The sequence below is a fragment of the Panicum hallii genome, chromosome 9 (assembly GCF_002211085.1).
Source record: "Panicum hallii strain FIL2 chromosome 9, PHallii_v3.1, whole genome shotgun sequence".
Taxonomy (NCBI): Eukaryota; Viridiplantae; Streptophyta; class Magnoliopsida; order Poales; family Poaceae; genus Panicum; species Panicum hallii.
The window spans coordinates 69745479-69763336 of record NC_038050.1 but is presented as its reverse complement, the minus strand read 5'-3'; the positions used below and the strand labels follow the sequence as shown (position 1 = coordinate 69763336).

Sequence of the window (17858 nt, the reverse complement as noted above, 5' to 3'; positions counted from 1 at the left end):
CATTCCTGACAAGCCTCGGGGATAAGAAGCGGCGAGCGGCCTGGCAGCCCGCGGGCCCGGGGCAAGCTGGATCGGTTGACAGCGCGGCTGCCGCCGTCTCACGCGTCCCCTCGATCCCGCGGCAGATCAAAAGATGCCAAAAGCAACCTGCTGGCGCACCGAGATCCGCGGGGTCGCGGTCGGCGGATCAGGCTCCGCGCGTCGCACTGCTCATCGGTAAACGGCACGGCAGAGGCAGCGAGAACTTGCAGCTCAGGCTGAAAATTCTATCTTCTCTCTCTGATTAGCTGCAGATACGCGGCAACTTCACAAGTCACCACACACCATCGATGCTGCAAAGCCTCCTTGCCTCGCCGTCGTAGGGCGTCAGAGGTTGTCAGCTCCACGCCGGCGTGGCCGCCACCGAGCTGATCCCTTACATGGGCTTCAACTTGAAGCGTCGGCATTCGGCCGAACCTGGCCCTGTCCTGCCGCCAGAATCGAAGGACAGCTCCTCCGTGGCCATCATCTCCTCCCTCTCCGGCAGGCGGCAGCCGGCTGCGCGCTCAGCTCACCTCCATCTGCAGGTTCCTGAACGGCGGCCTGCCGAGTGCCGACCGGCCCCGTTACTTGCGTGCGCACGATGACGACGGGACGGAGCCTGCTATTCATTTTCTGGGCCTCGGCAGTAAACTGGGCCGTGCTGATTAGGCCTCCTATCGGCCCGGCCCACGCGACGCTCCCCCACGCCACCGCCGGCTCGGATCCTGCCGCTCGTTCCCGATCTGACGGCCTCAGTGACCTCCGGGGTGGACGGTAAATGAAATACCGTCCACCCGGTCGGTAAACGAAATACAATACCGTCCCCGACCTGTTCCCCGTCGCCGCCGCGGTCACCGCTTTCCGCCGGCTGTTGAGCGGCGCTGCGGTGGCGGAGCCCGGTCTTGCCGCCGTAAGCACTTCAGGATACTCCGAGCTATGTGCCTCCAGCGGCTGCCATTGCCGCCACGCGCAGCACACGCGGTGGCGGCGTGGCGCGTCTGCAGACTGCCCGTGCTGAGGATGGCCTCGCCGCGCCGGCGCGTTCCCGCTGGTAAAACTGCCGCCGTCTCATTTTCAGTCGCAAGAAAGATTTCAGGATACGCCTAGCACGTGCAGGTTCACTCTGCGGCGAACTTCCCTTGCCTGCATGCACTGATGCACAGCGCAAAAGCAGGGGCTGCTGATCAGGCAGGGCAAGCCACAGGTAAGCTTCACTCCATTCGTCCTACTTCGGAACCTAAATCGATGTGCGGTTAATCGCAGGGGTTGCTATTCTATGGATGATGGAAGGCGCCGCGGCGGCGGCTTAAGATGGGCGTGAAGACGGCGGCCGGCCATCTGCCAGTGTCGCGATGAATCGCCTGGTTGGCCTGCCACCTGCCGCCGTGCCACAGGTTGCGGTCCTGTAGCTGAAGAAAGAGGCTCTCGTGCGCGCGTGAAGTCACGTCTCGTTGGTGACGGTTAGCATCTAGGCACTCGCCGCCATGGACAAACAAGACATGGTCACCAATGTTCTCCTTGCACTACGGAATCAACAAAATTGGGGAGAGTTTTCCTCTCGTTTGTTTTCTGATGAGGAAGCACGCGTTTACACTGAAGAATCCGTCATCTTCCTCTGATTACCGGCAGATAAACGTACGGTAAGACATGAGGAGAGGCAAACAAAACGCTTGTATGAATTTGGCGTCATGTGCACATCATTTCATTCAAGTGAGATGAGTCAGGTCACAACTCGCAACTAGATTCCCACTGGCCAGTACCAAAGATAACCTTTGAGCCAAACACAGGAGGTCAAAAGTCCCCCTTTTTTCCCCACAAGATTGATGCGTAATAGCAAGACCTAGTTAGATTTGCATTCAAACTTTCTTAACTGAAGGACAAAGAAAACCGTAGAGATTTGGTGAGAAACCGATTGATGCTCTAGCGATCGAGCACCGACGTGAAAGATGAAGAAGGATGCCTTTGATCAGGAAAACGAACCGGAGAAAAGGCAAGCGCGGCTGCCATCGTCTCACGCGTCCCCTCGAGCCCGCGGCAGATCAAAGACTCCGAAAGCAACCGGCCGGCAGACGGAGATCCGCGATGTCGCCGTCAGCGGATCAGGCTCCGCGCGTAGCACTGCTCATTGGTAAACGGCAACGGCAGAGGCAGCGAGAACTTGCAAGTTACCCTGAAGAATCTATCTTCTCTGTCTGATTAGCTGCAGATGCACTGCAAATTCACAAATCACCACACGCCATCGATGCTGCAAAAGCTCCCTTGCCTGCCACGGCCACGCCGGCGTGGCTGCCGCCGAGCTACTCCCTTCTCCCCAGACCTGAAGCGTCGGCATTCAGCAGCGGCTCTAGTGTAATCTGGTCTCCTCCTGCCACCAGAATTGAATGACAGCTCCTCCATGGCCATCATGTCCTCCCTTTCCGGCAGGCGGCGGCGCGACTTCCTGCACGGCAGCCTGATGACCGGCCCCGTGACTTGCGTGTGCTGACGGAGTGTCTACTGCAGCCCTATTCATTTTCTGGGCCTCGGCAGTCAAATGGGCCGCGCTAACCGCCTTTCGGCCCACCCGACGCTCTCCCTTGCCTCCACCGCTTCGGATCCTGCCGCTCGCTCTCGATATGACGGCCTCCGTGATCACCGGGGCGGACGGTAAATGAAATACCGTCCACCCCGTGTTCCCGGCGCGGCCGCGGTCACCGCGTTTCCGCCGCCGTCCGCCGGCTATAGAGCGGCGCTCCGCGCACTTCAGTATCCTTCGATCTATGCGCCTCCGGCGGCTCCGTATCATTGCCGCGACGCGCGGTACACGGACGGTGGCGCGTTCGTGGACGGTCCGTGCTGAGGATGGCCTCGCCGCGCCGGCGCGTTCTTGCCCACAGGTGAGACCGCCGCCGCCTGGTTGGCCTGACGCCCACGTCCGTACTGCAGGTTGCGGGCCTTGCAGCTGAAGAGGCTAGTCTCGTGCGCGCTTGGAGTCACGTTTCGTCGGTACGGTTAGCATATAGGCCCCCGCCGCCATGGACAAACCAGACATGGTGACCACTGTTCTTCTCGCGCTACAGAACTAAATTGGGGCTGATGAGGCAGCAAGGCTTGCAGTTTACACTGAAGAATCCATCTTCTTCCTCTGATTACCAGCAGATACACGCAGTGCAATGTATGAGGAGTGGCAAACAGAAGGCCTGTGTGAATTTGGCGGCATGTGCACATCATTTCTTCAAGAAAGATGAGTCAGCTCACAACTACCACCGGCCTGTAACAAAGATAACCTTTGAGCCAGACACAGCAGGTCAAGTCCCCCATCCATATTTTTATTTTCCCTTGGATTGGAATGATGGAACAAGAACCGGTAAGCTTTGCATCCGAACTTTCTTAACTGAAAGACAAAGAAAACCATAAGGGATTTGGTGAGAAAGAGAAACCAATCGATGTTCTGGCGATCGAGCACCGACGTGGAAGACGAAGAAGAATGCCCTTGATCAGTAAAAGGAAACGGAGAAAAGGCTAGGGGGTTAGGGTAGGTTCGGCCATGGAGTTGCCTTCAAGGTTCTGTAACCCTACTGCCGGCCACCCGGCACTTGCTCTCCTGTAGACTGTAGTAACCTCACTCTCACCTTTTTATCTATCTTTTGCGTTCAAATCGTGTGAGCTCTAGCTAGAGGCGCTCTGACGAGTCGGATCGGACCGGCCAACCGATGGTGTCCGCTCGCCTTTTATTTTCTCGTACATTGGCGCCAAAAAGAGATCTTTGAAGACTGTAATCTAATAACTCCAAAATGCCTGTGACATGTCTTCTTCAGCGACACATGATTAAATAAAGATGATTTTCGCCTTTGTCAGCTTACTAATCAACAAAGGCAGTAGATTACACCTGTTAGATTTTATCAAGTGCTACTCTGAGAATCACCTGGTATAGCATCTGCTCCTTTTCTTCGAAACTTTTCGAAAAGATATTGTCGGCCATTTACCAAGAACCATTGCTCAGTCCTACATTCAAGCCAAAAGAGAAGTATGGAACCAGCAGGGGATGGAGTAGGGTAGCGTCAAATATAAAGTGCAAGCAAAGCACAATATTTTTCTTTCCAATTTCCAAAGACCACTAAAGAAGACCATATTTTCACCAAACAGTTACAGTTATAGTGGTTTCTTTGGTAAAAAGATAGTACTATATGGTAAAAATCAGAAGTGGTGTGTAAGCAATTTTTACAAGACCGAGCTAGCACTTCAGACTTCAATGTGCTTGTCTTATGCTCCAAATCACTTATTAAACCTCTTTTTAATTTTATAATTCAGGTGAGACGTAACGTCACAATTTCTGATCCCCCAAGCGGCTCTTGAACGTTCAGCTAGCAGATCCGTCGTCTCGCAAATCCCCTGACATTACAGTGGAGTAAAGTTACTGAAAGTGTCACCGGATACCGAAAGGAAAGGAGAAAAGGAGAGGACGAAGGAGAAACCAAAGTGGAAAAGGAGCAGAAACCAAAGTGGAAAAAAGGATTCTTTGAAGCATTGGGTTCAACTAATTGGTTGCTTTTGTCCTTTGCTAAGTGTGTATTCCTTCCAACACCGCGACCGGCCCCGGGCGTCGTCGTCTTTCCACGTATGAAAATCACGACGGACGAGTTCGAGCACGACGGGCATGTACGACCCGAATCATCACTAGGAAACAGATTAAAGCCGCCTGCAGCATTGATGGGCACCTGACCGATCTGATGCGATTTGGGCACGCATTTTCTATGGAATGAACGTCGTTTTTAATTCAGTTCTGTGTTTGACACACTTCTCCAGTCATTGTTGCTCGTTCATTGCACCGGCAAAGAAAACATCATTTTGCCAGCAACCCATCAGGATGAAATAATATACTTATCTCTCTTTATTAACTTTTGATGCGAAGATAAGATCAGACTTGATCAGCAACTTTGTGGTCTATGCGCGTGTAGATCATCTGCTTGTGGCATTCTTGAACGGCAAGGGATAAGTCAGGTTAGTATGCAGTAGGATTAAGCTGAACTGTTCAATTCCGAAGTGATCTATAGCTGCAATGCTAGATGAACTGATCATCTAGGATTTGTATACGGCACTACTCTGCGGTGTGCATTAATTCAGATGCAACACCACTTCAGGACCAGTGAATTTCCACTTTAATTGTGATGGTTACAGATGTGAGATGCCTAGACATAAATTCGATCTCTTGGATCAGTTGTAGGCGCGCCCATCGACGGCAATCGAGACGTTAAAATCAAGGGCGCTAGCTAACTGGATGGCTGATGATCAACCTGGTTGCTTTTTGTTCATTCCTGATTAATGCGCAGAATGTAAAGTACCAGTAGTACCAGGGTCGCTGTCGGCCCCATTTCGATCTGCATCAGCAGCTAGCCCCTCCTTTTCACTTCCCTGTTCTATGAGCTCATGCCAATGCCCAATGCTATGGGCCTCTCTTGGGTCATTGCATTTAAGAAACACTTAAAAACATTTATGATTCGCTCAAACCCCTCAAATTGTGGGTTTCCTGCGTTCCAAACAAAGCCTCGTCTTCCCTGCAGGCGTCAGGTGAAATCTCAGTGCGGTGCGGACTACAGTTCCTGATGCCCTTGATCATCTGGGGGCGTTGGAGCTGGAAGGAACGCCCAGGATCGCACCGACTCGAGCAAGCAAGGCTACGCGGAAGGCGGCCGACGAGGAAGCGGGCCTGCAGGTGTCCTTGCTGGTCCTGATCGAGCCCGGGCAACCGAACCGTACCTTGGTGTGCAAGCGCCAACAGGGACGCGGCATCAGCGATCATTTCTGAAACCTGACGAGCTGCTGTCAGGAACAGTAGCAAGGAAATGAAACCCTGACCAAATGACAGATAAACTGAATTCAATTCAGAGGCATCGATCCATGGGCATGCAGATCAAGCGATGGCTTCTGGAGGATGCACCAACCCAACAAACGGATCGCATCGCGACGCCTGGAATCGGTTCTGTGTGGCTGTGGCCAACCTGACGGAATTGTATATGAAGAAACGGGGGTTAAATTGTCCGGGATCATTGTATTCTAATGCATGGGGTACTTATGCGTGAAGCTTGCTTATCGATGGAACTGGAATCATGGATGCTCCCACCATAATAAGGTAGGAAGGGTATGTCAGAGACACTGCACTTGCAAAGTTGCAGCGCAGCTAGCTAGCTAGCTACGTTTCGACTGATACTGGATTAAGTAATGAGTTGCTACAATGGCAGCAAAACTAATAAGCTACACTGACACATTCTTCCATGACTCCTACACTTCAATAGCCTAACTTGACGCAAATCACGACAAGAGAGACGGAGAGGGGGAGGGAGGGAGATTGGTGCGTCGCAAATCACGTTGAGTAAAATACGCACTCGTACTAATCCCGCTTACGCTTTCATCCTTGCTTCGCGTAAAAGGGTTAATCCAGGGGTTGAAATACACTTGGCATTTAGATTTATATGTTGGTGAGTCTCACTCTCAACTAGCAAGGTGGGACAACTCCCTACACATACCATGCCACTCACACTTGGACCACTAATGGGCTCAAATTCATTCTCGTTGGACCGGGATTCACAGTCAGAATGAAAGAAGAAGATCGACTATTCATCGGGACTGCTACAGGACGTCGATTGGGAATAGCAGCTCCCATGTTTTCCCGTGCAATTTCAGAGGTCACAAAAGCATCCAAGTAAAGCCACGGAAACATCATTTCTTACTTCTTAGAAGAACCATAAAGCACTCATTAATCGTGCAGGCAAAGGGATCTATCTAGCTATAGCATGCTAGGTGAAGTTAAGCTCAACTATCATCATCATAGGACTTGGGGGTGTACTTTAGTCAAAAACTGTACATGTTTCTAGGATGGTGAAAAACCATGACTGCAACAACACATCACCAGGTACGTCATAAATGGAGAATGAGCTCTTACAGGTACTACTAAGTACTACCTCCCCTAGCTCATTCAATTCCTGACAGTAAGCTAAGCTAGCTGGCCTGATCTGATGCTTGCGCTGAATCACCGAAGCGACAGGCCAGTCGTCCTTGAGGCCGAATGAACCATGACACGTGGACCCTCGTTCGTTACAGCCGTCCTTTCAAGCTCACCCCACGCCCAACCACCGCTGATTGGCCGCCCTCGCACCCTTGCCGCGCACTAACACGGGCACCCCAGCTTCACCCGACCCGTCTGCAAGACCAGCTATATAACCCGTCGCATGCAACGCGCCTCGGCCTAGCCATTAGCTGGATCGCCCGATCGCCACCGCCGAGCGCACCCACGGCCCGACGGCGACGACACGCCCGGAGCAGACGCCGGTGATTGAGCGGCCGCCGTAAAAAAAATTGTGCGGTGCGGCATGGGGGTGACCACGGCCGGGGAGGCGGTCAAGTCCCCGGTGCGGGCGTCTGTCATCGTCAAGCTCAACGCGGCGTTCCTCGCCTTCTTCCTTCTCGCGTACATGGCGCTCCTCCTCCACCCCAGGTACTCGTACCTCCTCGACCGCGGCGCCACCTCCCTCGTCCGCTGCACCTTCAGCGACGACGCCTGCCCGCCGTCGACCCAGCTCTCACGGAAGGTAAGGTGAGTACGTCCACCGGTACGTACTTGTGTGGCGTTCTTGCTCCGGCCGGCCGCCGGCCGACCGCCGGCCGGCCGCGTCAGAAAAGCAGCAGACTTGGTCTTCCGGCCTTGAGCTAGCTAGATATATATAGCTGACGACGACTCGCCGCGCGCGTTGCGTGCATGTGCAGCTGGGAGGCGGCGTGGCGGCGAACAAGGTGGCGGCGGAGCGGATCGTGAACGCGGGGCGCGCGCCGGCCATGTTCGACGAGCTCCGGGGCCGGCTGCGGATGGGCCTGGTGAACATCGGCCTCGAGGACGTGCTGGCGCTGGGCGTGGAGGGCGAGGCGATGCGCGTGGACCTGGAGCGCGTGTCCGACGTGTTCCAGTGGTCGGACCTGTTCCCGGAGTGGATCGACGAGGAGGAGGACGACGAGGGGCCGTCCTGCCCGGAGCTCCCCATGCCGGACTTGTCCCGGTACGACGGCGAGGTGGACGTGGTGGTGGCGTCCCTGCCGTGCAACCGCACCGCGCCGGGCGGGTGGAACCGCGACGTGTTCAGGCTGCAGGTGCACCTGGCGGCGGCGCAGATGGCGGCGCGCAAGGGCCGGCGCGACGGCGGCGGGGCCGTGCGCGTCGTGCTGCGGAGCGAGTGCGAGCCCATGATGGACCTGTTCCGGTGCGACGAGGCGGTGGGCCGGGAGGGGGACTGGTGGATGTACAGGGTCGACGTGGAGCGCCTCGAGGAGAAGCTCCGGTTGCCCGTCGGGTCCTGCAACCTCGCGCTGCCGCTCTGGGGATCAGGAGGTATGTCCGTGCGCACGTAAAGCGATCACTGATTTTCTCGCTCGGTTCGACATCGATCTCGATCTGTTGTCTGCTTCATCTTTAGCAACCCTCCATGCATGCAATGCAAGTCATGCCAAGCTTATCTAGCTGCACCTACGCTAACCAACAGAAAAGTAAGGCAGCAGGTAGTATACGAACAAGATAGATGATACATCATTGATGTGCATGTATGGGTGCATGACATCAGGATTATTCACTGGCCTATGTACTGGTGCTCCTAGTAGAATTAAAACAAGTTTTTTTTTCCAAAAGGGAATTAAAACAAGATTGAGACCCCGGCCAGAAACTATGAATAGTATGCAAAGCCCAAGAACAAATCAGGGTATACTAGCTTTACTTGATTTGAAGTTTCGCTAAAATTTTTCATGGTAAATATATGGCTAAATTTCTTGCTAGGCGACCTTTTCATTTGCGCTGTGCTTTTTGTTTGTGCAAACAAGAATGGTGTCATAAAAAAGTCTCTGTGTTAACAAAATATGCCAAATTAAAATCCCAATACCTTGCATGGGCAAAAATTTTTAGAGAGGATAAGAGCATTAGCACATCGGCCTGGAACAAATAATGCTCGGAACATGTGCTACTAGAACTGTGTTAGGGACATAACATACTACCTAATGGATAATTAAAGCACATATAATCATCGAGCTAAGATGCTTATCTCGGGCATATATTATCAGTAGGGACGACCGGTGTAATGGGGTGTGTAGGGCAAGCCGTCAAGAACAAAATGGGGGAATCTGGTCGGGAGATGTGGCAAAAGGCCACGATCAATCAAGCTCATAATGCACGAACCGTTTATTCTCACCAGCACTCAACGCGCTCTCTCTCTCTCTCTCTCTCTCTCTCTCTCTCTCTCTCTCTTAGAAAAAATATATTGAACCAGTAGCTAGCACCCCATGCATTCTTACCCAACTTGAAGAATCTGGTCGATCACGCTGGAGCTGATAGGCCACGATTAAGGCTAGGCTAGGAAGAAATCTACTGGTAGTGATCGATGGATCCATCAGTGTCGTTGTTATCAGAAACAGAGCCCAAATTAACCTGTCCTTGGAAGAAGCAGACAGATAGAGCCACTAGGTGTGAGCCTTCCAATCCACCAATTTCAGCTCCTGCAAGAACCTGACAGGAGGAAAGCCAGATAACACGCCACAAATAACAAGTGTTCATATCCAATTTGCACATGTAAAAAATGAAGTAGTAAATAAACTTGGTAAGAAAAAAAAAAGAAATGCCGGCAGGAGAGACTGCTGGGGCTTTACCTAACGTGGTTGGAGGCCTTTCGTTCCCACCCGTCTGATCTGAGCCACCGATCGATCCATCGAGCACACACGCCATGATGGCACGGCGAGTACGCCGACACGATTGGCGACTGATTGACTAAACTGGATACGGTTGGTGATGAGCTGCCCTCTGCACGCAGCTGCTGCCGGCCTGGCTAGCCACCAGCTTGCCCACTGCGCTGCACACCAAGTGATACTTGCATGCTACTGCATTCTACCAGGTGGATCACCAACCGTGCGCAACGCCGCAAAGTTTTTTTTATTATCTTCCTCCGCCATTCGTGGTTACTAGCTAGCTAGCAAGCTCTTTGGTTTTGACTTGACGAACACTTCAATCTAGCGGTTTCTTTTTCTTTTTGTTGCCAGCAGGCTTCGCTAGACGGATCGATGAATAATTTAGTAATTAATTTAACGCGATTCTTACTTGTAGTAATAATTATATGAAGGTAATAAGTTTAAAAAAAGACACATGATGTGCTCGGCAGGCATCCACGAGGTGTTCAGCGTGTCGTCGGAGCTGCCGGCGGAGGCGCCGTCGCCGGCGACGGGGCGTCCCCGTCGCGAGGCGTACGCGACGGTGCTGCACTCGTCGGACACGTACCTGTGCGGCGCGATCGTGCTGGCGCAGAGCATCCGTCGCTCGGGCTCCACCCGCGACCTGGTCCTCCTCCACGACCACACGGTGTCCAAGCCGGCGCTCCGGGCGCTGTCGGCGGCGGGGTGGATCCCGCGCAAGATCAAGCGCATCCGCAACCCGCGCGCGGCGCGGGGCACCTACAACGAGTACAACTACAGCAAGTTCCGGCTGTGGCAGCTGACCGAGTACGACCGCGTGGTGTTCGTGGACGCCGACATCCTGGTGCTCCGCAACCTGGACGCGCTGTTCCGGTTCCCGCAGCTGTCCGCCGTGGGCAACGACGGGTCCCTCTTCAACTCGGGCGTGATGGTGATCGAGCCGTCGGCGTGCACGTTCGAGGCGCTGATCCGGAAGCGGCGCACGGTGCGGTCGTACAACGGCGGCGACCAGGGGTTCCTGAACGAGGTGTTCGTGTGGTGGCACCGGCTGCCGCGGCGCGTCAACTACCTCAAGAACTTCTGGGCCAACACCACCGGGGAGCGCGCGCTCAAGGAGCGGCTGTTCCGGGCGGACCCGGCGGAGGTGGGGTCCATCCACTACCTGGGGATGAAGCCGTGGACGTGCTACAGGGACTACGACTGCAACTGGAACGTGGCGGACCAGCGGGTGTACGCCAGCGACGAGGCGCACGCGCGGTGGTGGCAGGTGTACGACCGGATGGGGGAGGCCATGCGCGGGCCCTGCAGGCTCTCGGAGCGGAGGAAGGTGGAGATCGCGTGGGACAGGCACGTCGCAGAGGAGATCGGCTTCGCCGATCAGCACTGGAAGATCAACATCACCGACCCGCGGAAATGGGAATGAACGACTGCTAGCTGCTGCTCATCAGGATCATCAGCTAGGCCGCCGCCGCCGATCGAGCTCCATCGATAGGTCGCCACATTTTGATTAATTCGTCGGGTTCTTTTTATTTTTATTTTCCTTTGTTCATATATGTACGTATACATATATATACATAATTAAGGAAGGAGTAAGCAGGTCGAACTCGGATCGATTGAATAATGAATAGCTTCGGATCCAGTTCATTATTGTCTCACTTGTTGGCAAATGTGTGTGTTGGCCGCTGCAACCTGTTGGCTGGGACGCTCCTGGGTGATTCCTCGGTTCGTCGTCCGTACTAATTCTGCCACCGAACAGACAGGGTGCCCCTTCAACCTTGCTATATTTGAGAGCACAAACCAAAACCATCCAAATGTGCAGCTGCCGTGCATGCGGCGCCCGTCGTCCAGCCCATAAACGTTTCCCTCCACCCTGGCTGGGCCCCCTTTCTTCGCCTCTTCCCAGTTCCCCTTCGGAGCCTCCCCTTCGCGGGTGCTCCACCGTCCTCCCAATCCTAGTATGTCATTACGATGCCAAGCCGCATCACGCTCCCCTTCCTCGCCCTCGTCGTCGCCGCCGCCGCCGCCGCCTTATTCCCCACCTCGTGCTCCCAACAACCGGCCGCGCCACAACCCAGAGGTAATAAATTGATCGATATATAACATGTCTTGATGCATGAAGACGACGATCGATCACAACATCATCCCGATCGTGTCGTCTTGCTTGTTGCCCTCAGCTCGATCCATGCATCTTCTGATGAGACCACACGATCGATACGGCTGGCAGGGTTCTACATCAGCTGCGGGTCGGCCAAGGATTTGCAGGCAGGGAGCATCAAGTGGGTCCGGGATGAGGGCTTCACCGCCGTCGGCAACGCCTCCACCATCGACAAGCCCAACCTCCTCCCGGTGCTCGCCACCCTGCGCTTCTTCCCCGACGCGACGGCGCGCAAGTACTGCTACCAGCTCCCCGTCGTCAAGGGCACGCGCTACCTCGTCCGGACCACCTACTTCTACGGCGGCTTCGACGGCGGCAAGGACCCGCCCGTCTTCGACCAGATCATCGACGGCACCCGCTGGAGCGCCGTGAACACCACCGACAACTACCGTCGCGGCATGTCCACCTACTTCGAGATCGTGGCGGAGGGGCAGGGCAGGACCATGAGCGTGTGCCTGGCGCGCCGCCCCGAGACGAAGTCCAGCCCCTTCATCTCCGCGCTCGAGGTCATCGACCTCGAGGACTCCATGTACAACACCACCGACTACGAGAGGTACGCCATGAGCACCGTGGCGCGCAGCCGCTTCGGCAGCAAGGGCGAGATCGTCAGGTACGCCCCGCCCGTCGTCGTCGTCGTCGTCTCCCAGCAGCTGCGGCGTGCGTGAGGCCGGGGACCTGACGTGACGTGGTTGGCATTCTAGCTATCCAGATGACCAGTACAACCGGTACTGGGCGCCGTTCGCGGACGCCAACCCCGCCGTGGAGAGCCACTCCTCCATCTCGCCCGACGACTTCTGGAACCAGCCGCCAGCCAAGGCGCTCAAGGCCGGGGTCACCACCAGCCGGGGGAAGAACCTCACCGTGCAGTGGCCGCCAGCGGAGCTGCCTGCGGCTACCTACTACGTGGCGCTCTACTTCCAGGACCCGCGCACCGCGAGCCCCTACAGCTGGCGCGTCTTCGACGTGGCCGTCAACGGGCAGGTGTTCTTCCGGGGGCTCAACGCCTCCGCCGCCGGCGTCATGGTCTACTCCAACATGATGCAGCTGTCCGGGAAGACGGAAATCCTGCTCACGCCCAACACGACGTCCCCCGTTGGCCCACTCATCAACGCCGGAGAGATATACCAGATCGTCCCGCTCGGCGGCAAGACGGCCACGAAAGATGGTACGCATTTTCAGATTGAAGAAAGACTTCATCTACTTAGCAGTGTCTGTGAAATAAAATGTCTGGGCGATGAAAACCTCTAGGCCTTTTCCGTGTGCAGTCGTTGCGATGGGTGACCTTGCAAGGAGCCTCAAGAACCCACCTCCGGACTGGGCTGGAGATCCTTGCCTGCCGCCGCTACTCTCATGGACTGGGGTTGTATGCTCCCCGGGATCACCCGTGCGCGTCTTGTCACTGTAAGTACACAGATTACGCTGACACTCTATCCAAATTGGTTGTCAATGGTGTTCAAACTGCAACTTTTTTTGTTAAATTCGGCACATGCATTTGTATTCATCACTTGGCAGTAGTGTTCAAACCGTACATTTTGGGGTTAAATTTGGCCAATGCATTGGTGTTCTACTTCTTTTACTGATGGAAGAACGGCATTACAGTTCAGTAAAATAAAAGACTAGAAAATCGTTGGTCATTGCTGCGTTAATATGACCTGTCTTCTGCAATACAGGGATCTAAAAAATCATGGTCTTTCAGGATCGCTTCCCGACAGCATTGGAAATTTGACAGGGATGCAAACCATGTAAGATACACACCAAAACTAATTTCCGTGAATAGTATTATGGACAAAATGGATGGACAAAAATCCCCTTCTCATTATGACTAGGAACTTTTGACTACAGCAATCTCAGTGGCAACAAACTCTCAGGCTCCATACCTGACTTGGGCAGCATGCACACCTTATCTGTCTTGTAAGCTCAAGCATACTTGACCTGTGTTGAACCATTCATCCTACAGTTTTACTAACCATGCTAAACTTTTCTTCATAAAAGGCATCTTGATGGCAATCAATTCAGTGGAACAATCAAACCATCAATGGAAACGCTCATCAATCTTAAGGAGTTGTTAGTACTCGATTTCTCATTTCTGTAATGTATCTCAGATAATATCCCTATACGTTCGGAGCCTAATGCTTTTTTTTTCTGGACGATGGCAGATACCTTAACAACAATAATCTCACGGGCAAGATTCCAGATGGTCTGAAAAACAAACCTGGACTTGATTTGAGGTATGAAGAATGAGAGCCACTAGGTTTGGTTCCTTCTTTTGTCATGAACTTGTGATGATATGGTTTGCATGAATAATTTACAGAACTGAGGGGAACAAATTTGAATGAGGCTGTCAAGGAGGAAAACCTGATGCTAAATTGCTAGTTCTCAATCTGATGCTTCACCCATGCACACAGAAGATCACAGTTCAATGATGAAGGGAGAGGACAGAAGGGTGGAAAAGTTATTGGGTGATATTGGTGTCCGACTCTGATGTATGAGAGCTGAAGATTGATGTTATATCTAGCATTCCTTCGAGCCATCTCTGTCCTGTTCTTAGAGTTTTGTTGTACATGCTGGCATGTTGCATCAGAAAGCATCAATTTATGGATAGGTGTTAGGTGAAGGAATCATCCCTAAATCTATCTAAAAAGTCACAAAACATGCATATTCTGAAACTTTCATTAGGACAGGACAGGCGGATCCAGCGTGGGGGCAGGGGGGGGGGGCTCAAGCCCCCCTACCCCCAGGAACTCCATGGAAAGAAGAGGAAATGAGGAGGAAGAAGAAGAGGAAAGAAGGGAGAGAAGAAGAAGAAAAGGGGGGCTGGAGGAAGGAGAAGGGGGATGAGCCCCCCCAAAGCACAAATCATGGATCCGCCCAGCAACAAGCAGCAGCCAGGAAACAGCTCAGCAGGCATTTTGCGAGTTATGATTTCTGCAACTTAGGCATGTCACTAGTAGTACCGACAGACGCAGAAACAAAATACATTACTAGGCCAATTCTGATAGATAAAGCCTAAAACATAAACAAAATCCCACTTTCCACCTCCTGATAAGTTAGTACTACTTAGTATGGCTGTTGCGTGATGCAGTCATTCATCCTCCTCACTGTGATCATCAGAAGCTGCTCGGATTATATGCACCTGGGAGAAAGATTCATGGGTGAATGAGCATTGAGCATTATTCAGAGAAAAAAAACATGCTTTGAGCTCCACATTATTCAGCATTGTGCTGAAAGTATATTGTACCTTGAAGGTCGTGGGCTTAATCAACTGAAAAACAGCTGCATCTCCATCCTGCATCCCATGACATATAGCAAAACCAGCCCAGCCACCACTTAACCCCTTCTTGTAGGCAAGGTAGTTGGTGTCGAATTCTTCATCTTTCTCATCCACCAAGGTGACAATGGAGTCTTGCTTTGGCATGTAAGTGTCACAGAAATGGCTCGGGAGACCCTTTCAATCATGTCATATAGAAAAATTAGTACATGCCTTCAACATGACCTAAGAAATTGCTGGGGTGAGCAAATGGTATATCACTCACACTCACCAGCCAAAAACCTCGAACCACATGTGAATGCAGCATTGCCTTCACAAAGGATGGGAATTCAGGGTCAAGTTGTGATTCTAGCTCCTCGGCCTTTCTTGCTGCCTCCATCCTAGCTTTCATGGAAATTGATCCGCGGCTTGCCAAGTGGATGAGGTCAGTTGGTCTTCTAGGAGACCTACGGAAGAAATGGAAAAACACGATCGTCGCTTAACGCAGGAAGAACATTTTTATAGCTCCTATGGTCATGCTAGCAGATATCCACATACCTTGTCATTCTATCTGCACTGTGTGGTGCTATCTGTTGAAAAATATTACTTGTCAGTAAAAGCATATGGATTCGAGTTGATAATGACATGGACGCTTGGCGAAATGGGACGATGTAACATGTTATTTATTTTTGCCATGTTAAATTACAATGGTGCTTTTCTGAAGAAGCATCTGTGCATACGAATCTTCAAAATCTCATGAGTATAGTAAATTGATCGAAAAGTGAACACATTGTGCAACATTATACAGAAAGTTGATATACAGAATGTTGCGTTTCAAGAGCTGAAGCTGAGCAAAATAAAGGGTTGCCCTGTTTCACATGGAAAAAATGGGCAGCCTTGAGCTCGACATTATTATTTATTAATTACCATGCCGACCACCCACACTACACGTATGGGAATAACTAAAAATAGCCAAAACATGTGCATTTATTTGAGCCTAAATAGAAAACAGAGCAGGTAAAAAATGGTGGGGAAAACAGAGACCTCTGCGTACTTGACCTCAGGGAGGTTGGCAAGCCGGCGGGACCTCCTCGGAGGCGAGGGAACCACGACTGCATCCTCGATGATCCTGCGCCTCTTCTGCTTCTGCTCAGCCGCAAACAGAACAAAGGTCAGACAAACGGCTGCGCGTGGATGGTCGGGACAGCCAAAGGAGGCCGGGGGTGCGGCGGGCATCACCATGGGGGAAGGCGTCTTGGGGGCCTCCTTGACGGCGGCGGAGAGGTGGTGCAGGTTGAGCGCCTCCATCTTGCGCTTGTTCTCCAGCACCGTCCGCTCCCGCGCCGCCTCGTACGCCGACATCCCCTGCTTCGCGACCGCCGCCATCTCTCTCTCGACTCTCGACCTCGATCTCTCGGCTTCAATGAGGTGCCAGTTGTGCCGTACGTGGAGGAGAGAGGATTGGGGAGCAGTACGGCCGCGGGCTTTGGGAGGGTTTAAGGGCAGAGGCGGGGAGGGCGGCGAGCGGGTTTTGAAGGAGACGACGAGAACTGACCGTTGGAGACGCCGAGGGTAAAACGGTAAAATTCGGGAGGCAGCGTGGCCGTCTGGCCGCCGCGGCATGGGAAAAGAAAAATGTCTTGTCGCCCACTCGTCCCGTCTCCCTCGAGAAAATTGCTGGGAGAAGACTGAGTTTTTTTAAAAAAATAAAAAAATTAAAATTCGAAAAAGGGAGCTGGATGGGAAAAATTAGGAAAATAGGTACCTCCCGCCCTTTGATCGGCGGGAGGCGTGGGGCCGGGGACCTCCCGCCCACCCATCGGGCAGGAGGTTCAAAAAAATTTCCAGAGACCTCTTCGCGAATAGGAAAAATTGGGAAAATTTTCTTATTCGCGAAGAGGTCCTTGAAGGAGGCGTCCCGCCCGACCAGTGGGCGGGAGGTCTCCTGGTTATGATTTTTGTTATATTTTCTTAGAATTTATGTTTCACAAACTATTTGAAATTCAGACTTTTTTGAAATACAAGATTTATTCGCCGTACTCTTATGTATGCATATAAAATTTTAATTCAATTTTACGAAGAAGATTACGGTATCTAAAACTCGTAAGATGGTTAAACGATACCGTTTTTCAACGTAGAATCCAAATATTACGATAGTACATGCGGCAAATATTACAAATACACATCCAGATCTGATACAATCTCAGCGCGGCAAATATTACACATGAGCAAACAACTTTCAAATAAAATTACAACTAAATGATGCCTGATAACGTACTAGCACTCGATCGGCGACGTCTCCCATTCCTTGATGCAACCGGAGGTCTTCCATCTATAGCATCACCTGTAGGGCCAGCTTCAGCAGAACTGGGGCCAGCATCATTGTTTGGACAACGTTTATACGTGTGTCCAATCTGATTATATGCACTGCAGCGCTGTATCCTCGGAAGGAGCTCTGACTCATCCATATCATTATGAATACGCCGTGTCTGACGGCGTCCTCTCTTAACCCGTGATGATCTTGGGTCTGAAATATATATAACAGGATTCGCTGTCTCAGTGAACGATCCAACCAAACGGAACCCATAGATCTCGTACTGTCAGGTGCTGGCAATTGTCTCCTTTCTGAAGTAACGGGAAACATATATATCGACAGGATGTCGAATATCCGCACAAGCAGCCATTACATGAGAATAAGGTACGTGCAGCAACTTTGGCCTCATGCATAAGCAACAACAAGTT

General features: G+C 52.4%; 3 protein-coding genes across 7 annotated transcripts; 2 read left to right on the top strand and 1 right to left on the bottom strand.

Annotated features, from left to right (window-relative positions):
* The first annotated feature begins 7259 nt into the window (after nt 1-7259).
* LOC112877569 (UDP-glucuronate:xylan alpha-glucuronosyltransferase 2) lies at nt 7260-11361 on the top strand. 2 transcript variants are annotated; one of them, XM_025941907.1, is made up of 3 exons: nt 7260-7586; nt 7762-8377; nt 10185-11361. In XM_025941907.1, the coding sequence occupies exons 1-3, from the start codon at nt 7368-7370 to the stop codon at nt 11135-11137; spliced, it is 1788 nt and encodes a 595-aa protein (XP_025797692.1). In that variant the 5' UTR covers nt 7260-7367; the 3' UTR covers nt 11138-11361. The 2 variants fall into 2 exon arrangements, with proteins under 2 accessions (XP_025797692.1, XP_025797694.1); XM_025941909.1 differs by having other exon boundaries at nt 7477-7591.
* Nucleotides 11362-11572: 211 nt separating this feature from the next.
* LOC112877570 (probable leucine-rich repeat receptor-like protein kinase At2g28990) lies at nt 11573-14452 on the top strand. Of its 4 annotated transcripts, none has more exons than XM_025941911.1 (9): nt 11573-11791; nt 11939-12479; nt 12571-13034; nt 13135-13270; nt 13566-13611; nt 13696-13780; nt 13862-13933; nt 14026-14097; nt 14181-14452. In XM_025941911.1, the coding sequence occupies exons 1-8, from the start codon at nt 11683-11685 to the stop codon at nt 14070-14072; spliced, it is 1500 nt and encodes a 499-aa protein (XP_025797696.1). In that variant the 5' UTR covers nt 11573-11682; the 3' UTR covers nt 14073-14097; nt 14181-14452. The 4 variants fall into 4 exon arrangements, 2 of the variants coding, with proteins under 2 accessions (XP_025797696.1, XP_025797695.1); XM_025941910.1 differs by having other exon boundaries at nt 13540-13611; nt 13712-13780; XR_003225518.1 differs by lacking the exon at nt 14181-14452 and having other exon boundaries at nt 13712-13780; nt 14026-14085.
* A 324-nt stretch (nt 14453-14776) lies between these two features.
* LOC112877571 (B3 domain-containing protein Os03g0184500-like) lies at nt 14777-16677 on the bottom strand. The gene is made up of 6 exons (XM_025941913.1): nt 16356-16677; nt 16161-16262; nt 15675-15706; nt 15409-15583; nt 15108-15314; nt 14777-15002 (listed from the first exon to the last, which is right to left on the bottom strand). The coding sequence occupies exons 1-6, from the start codon at nt 16500-16502 to the stop codon at nt 14952-14954; spliced, it is 714 nt and encodes a 237-aa protein (XP_025797698.1). The 5' UTR covers nt 16503-16677; the 3' UTR covers nt 14777-14951.
* Between the last annotated feature and the right edge of the window lie 1181 nt (nt 16678-17858).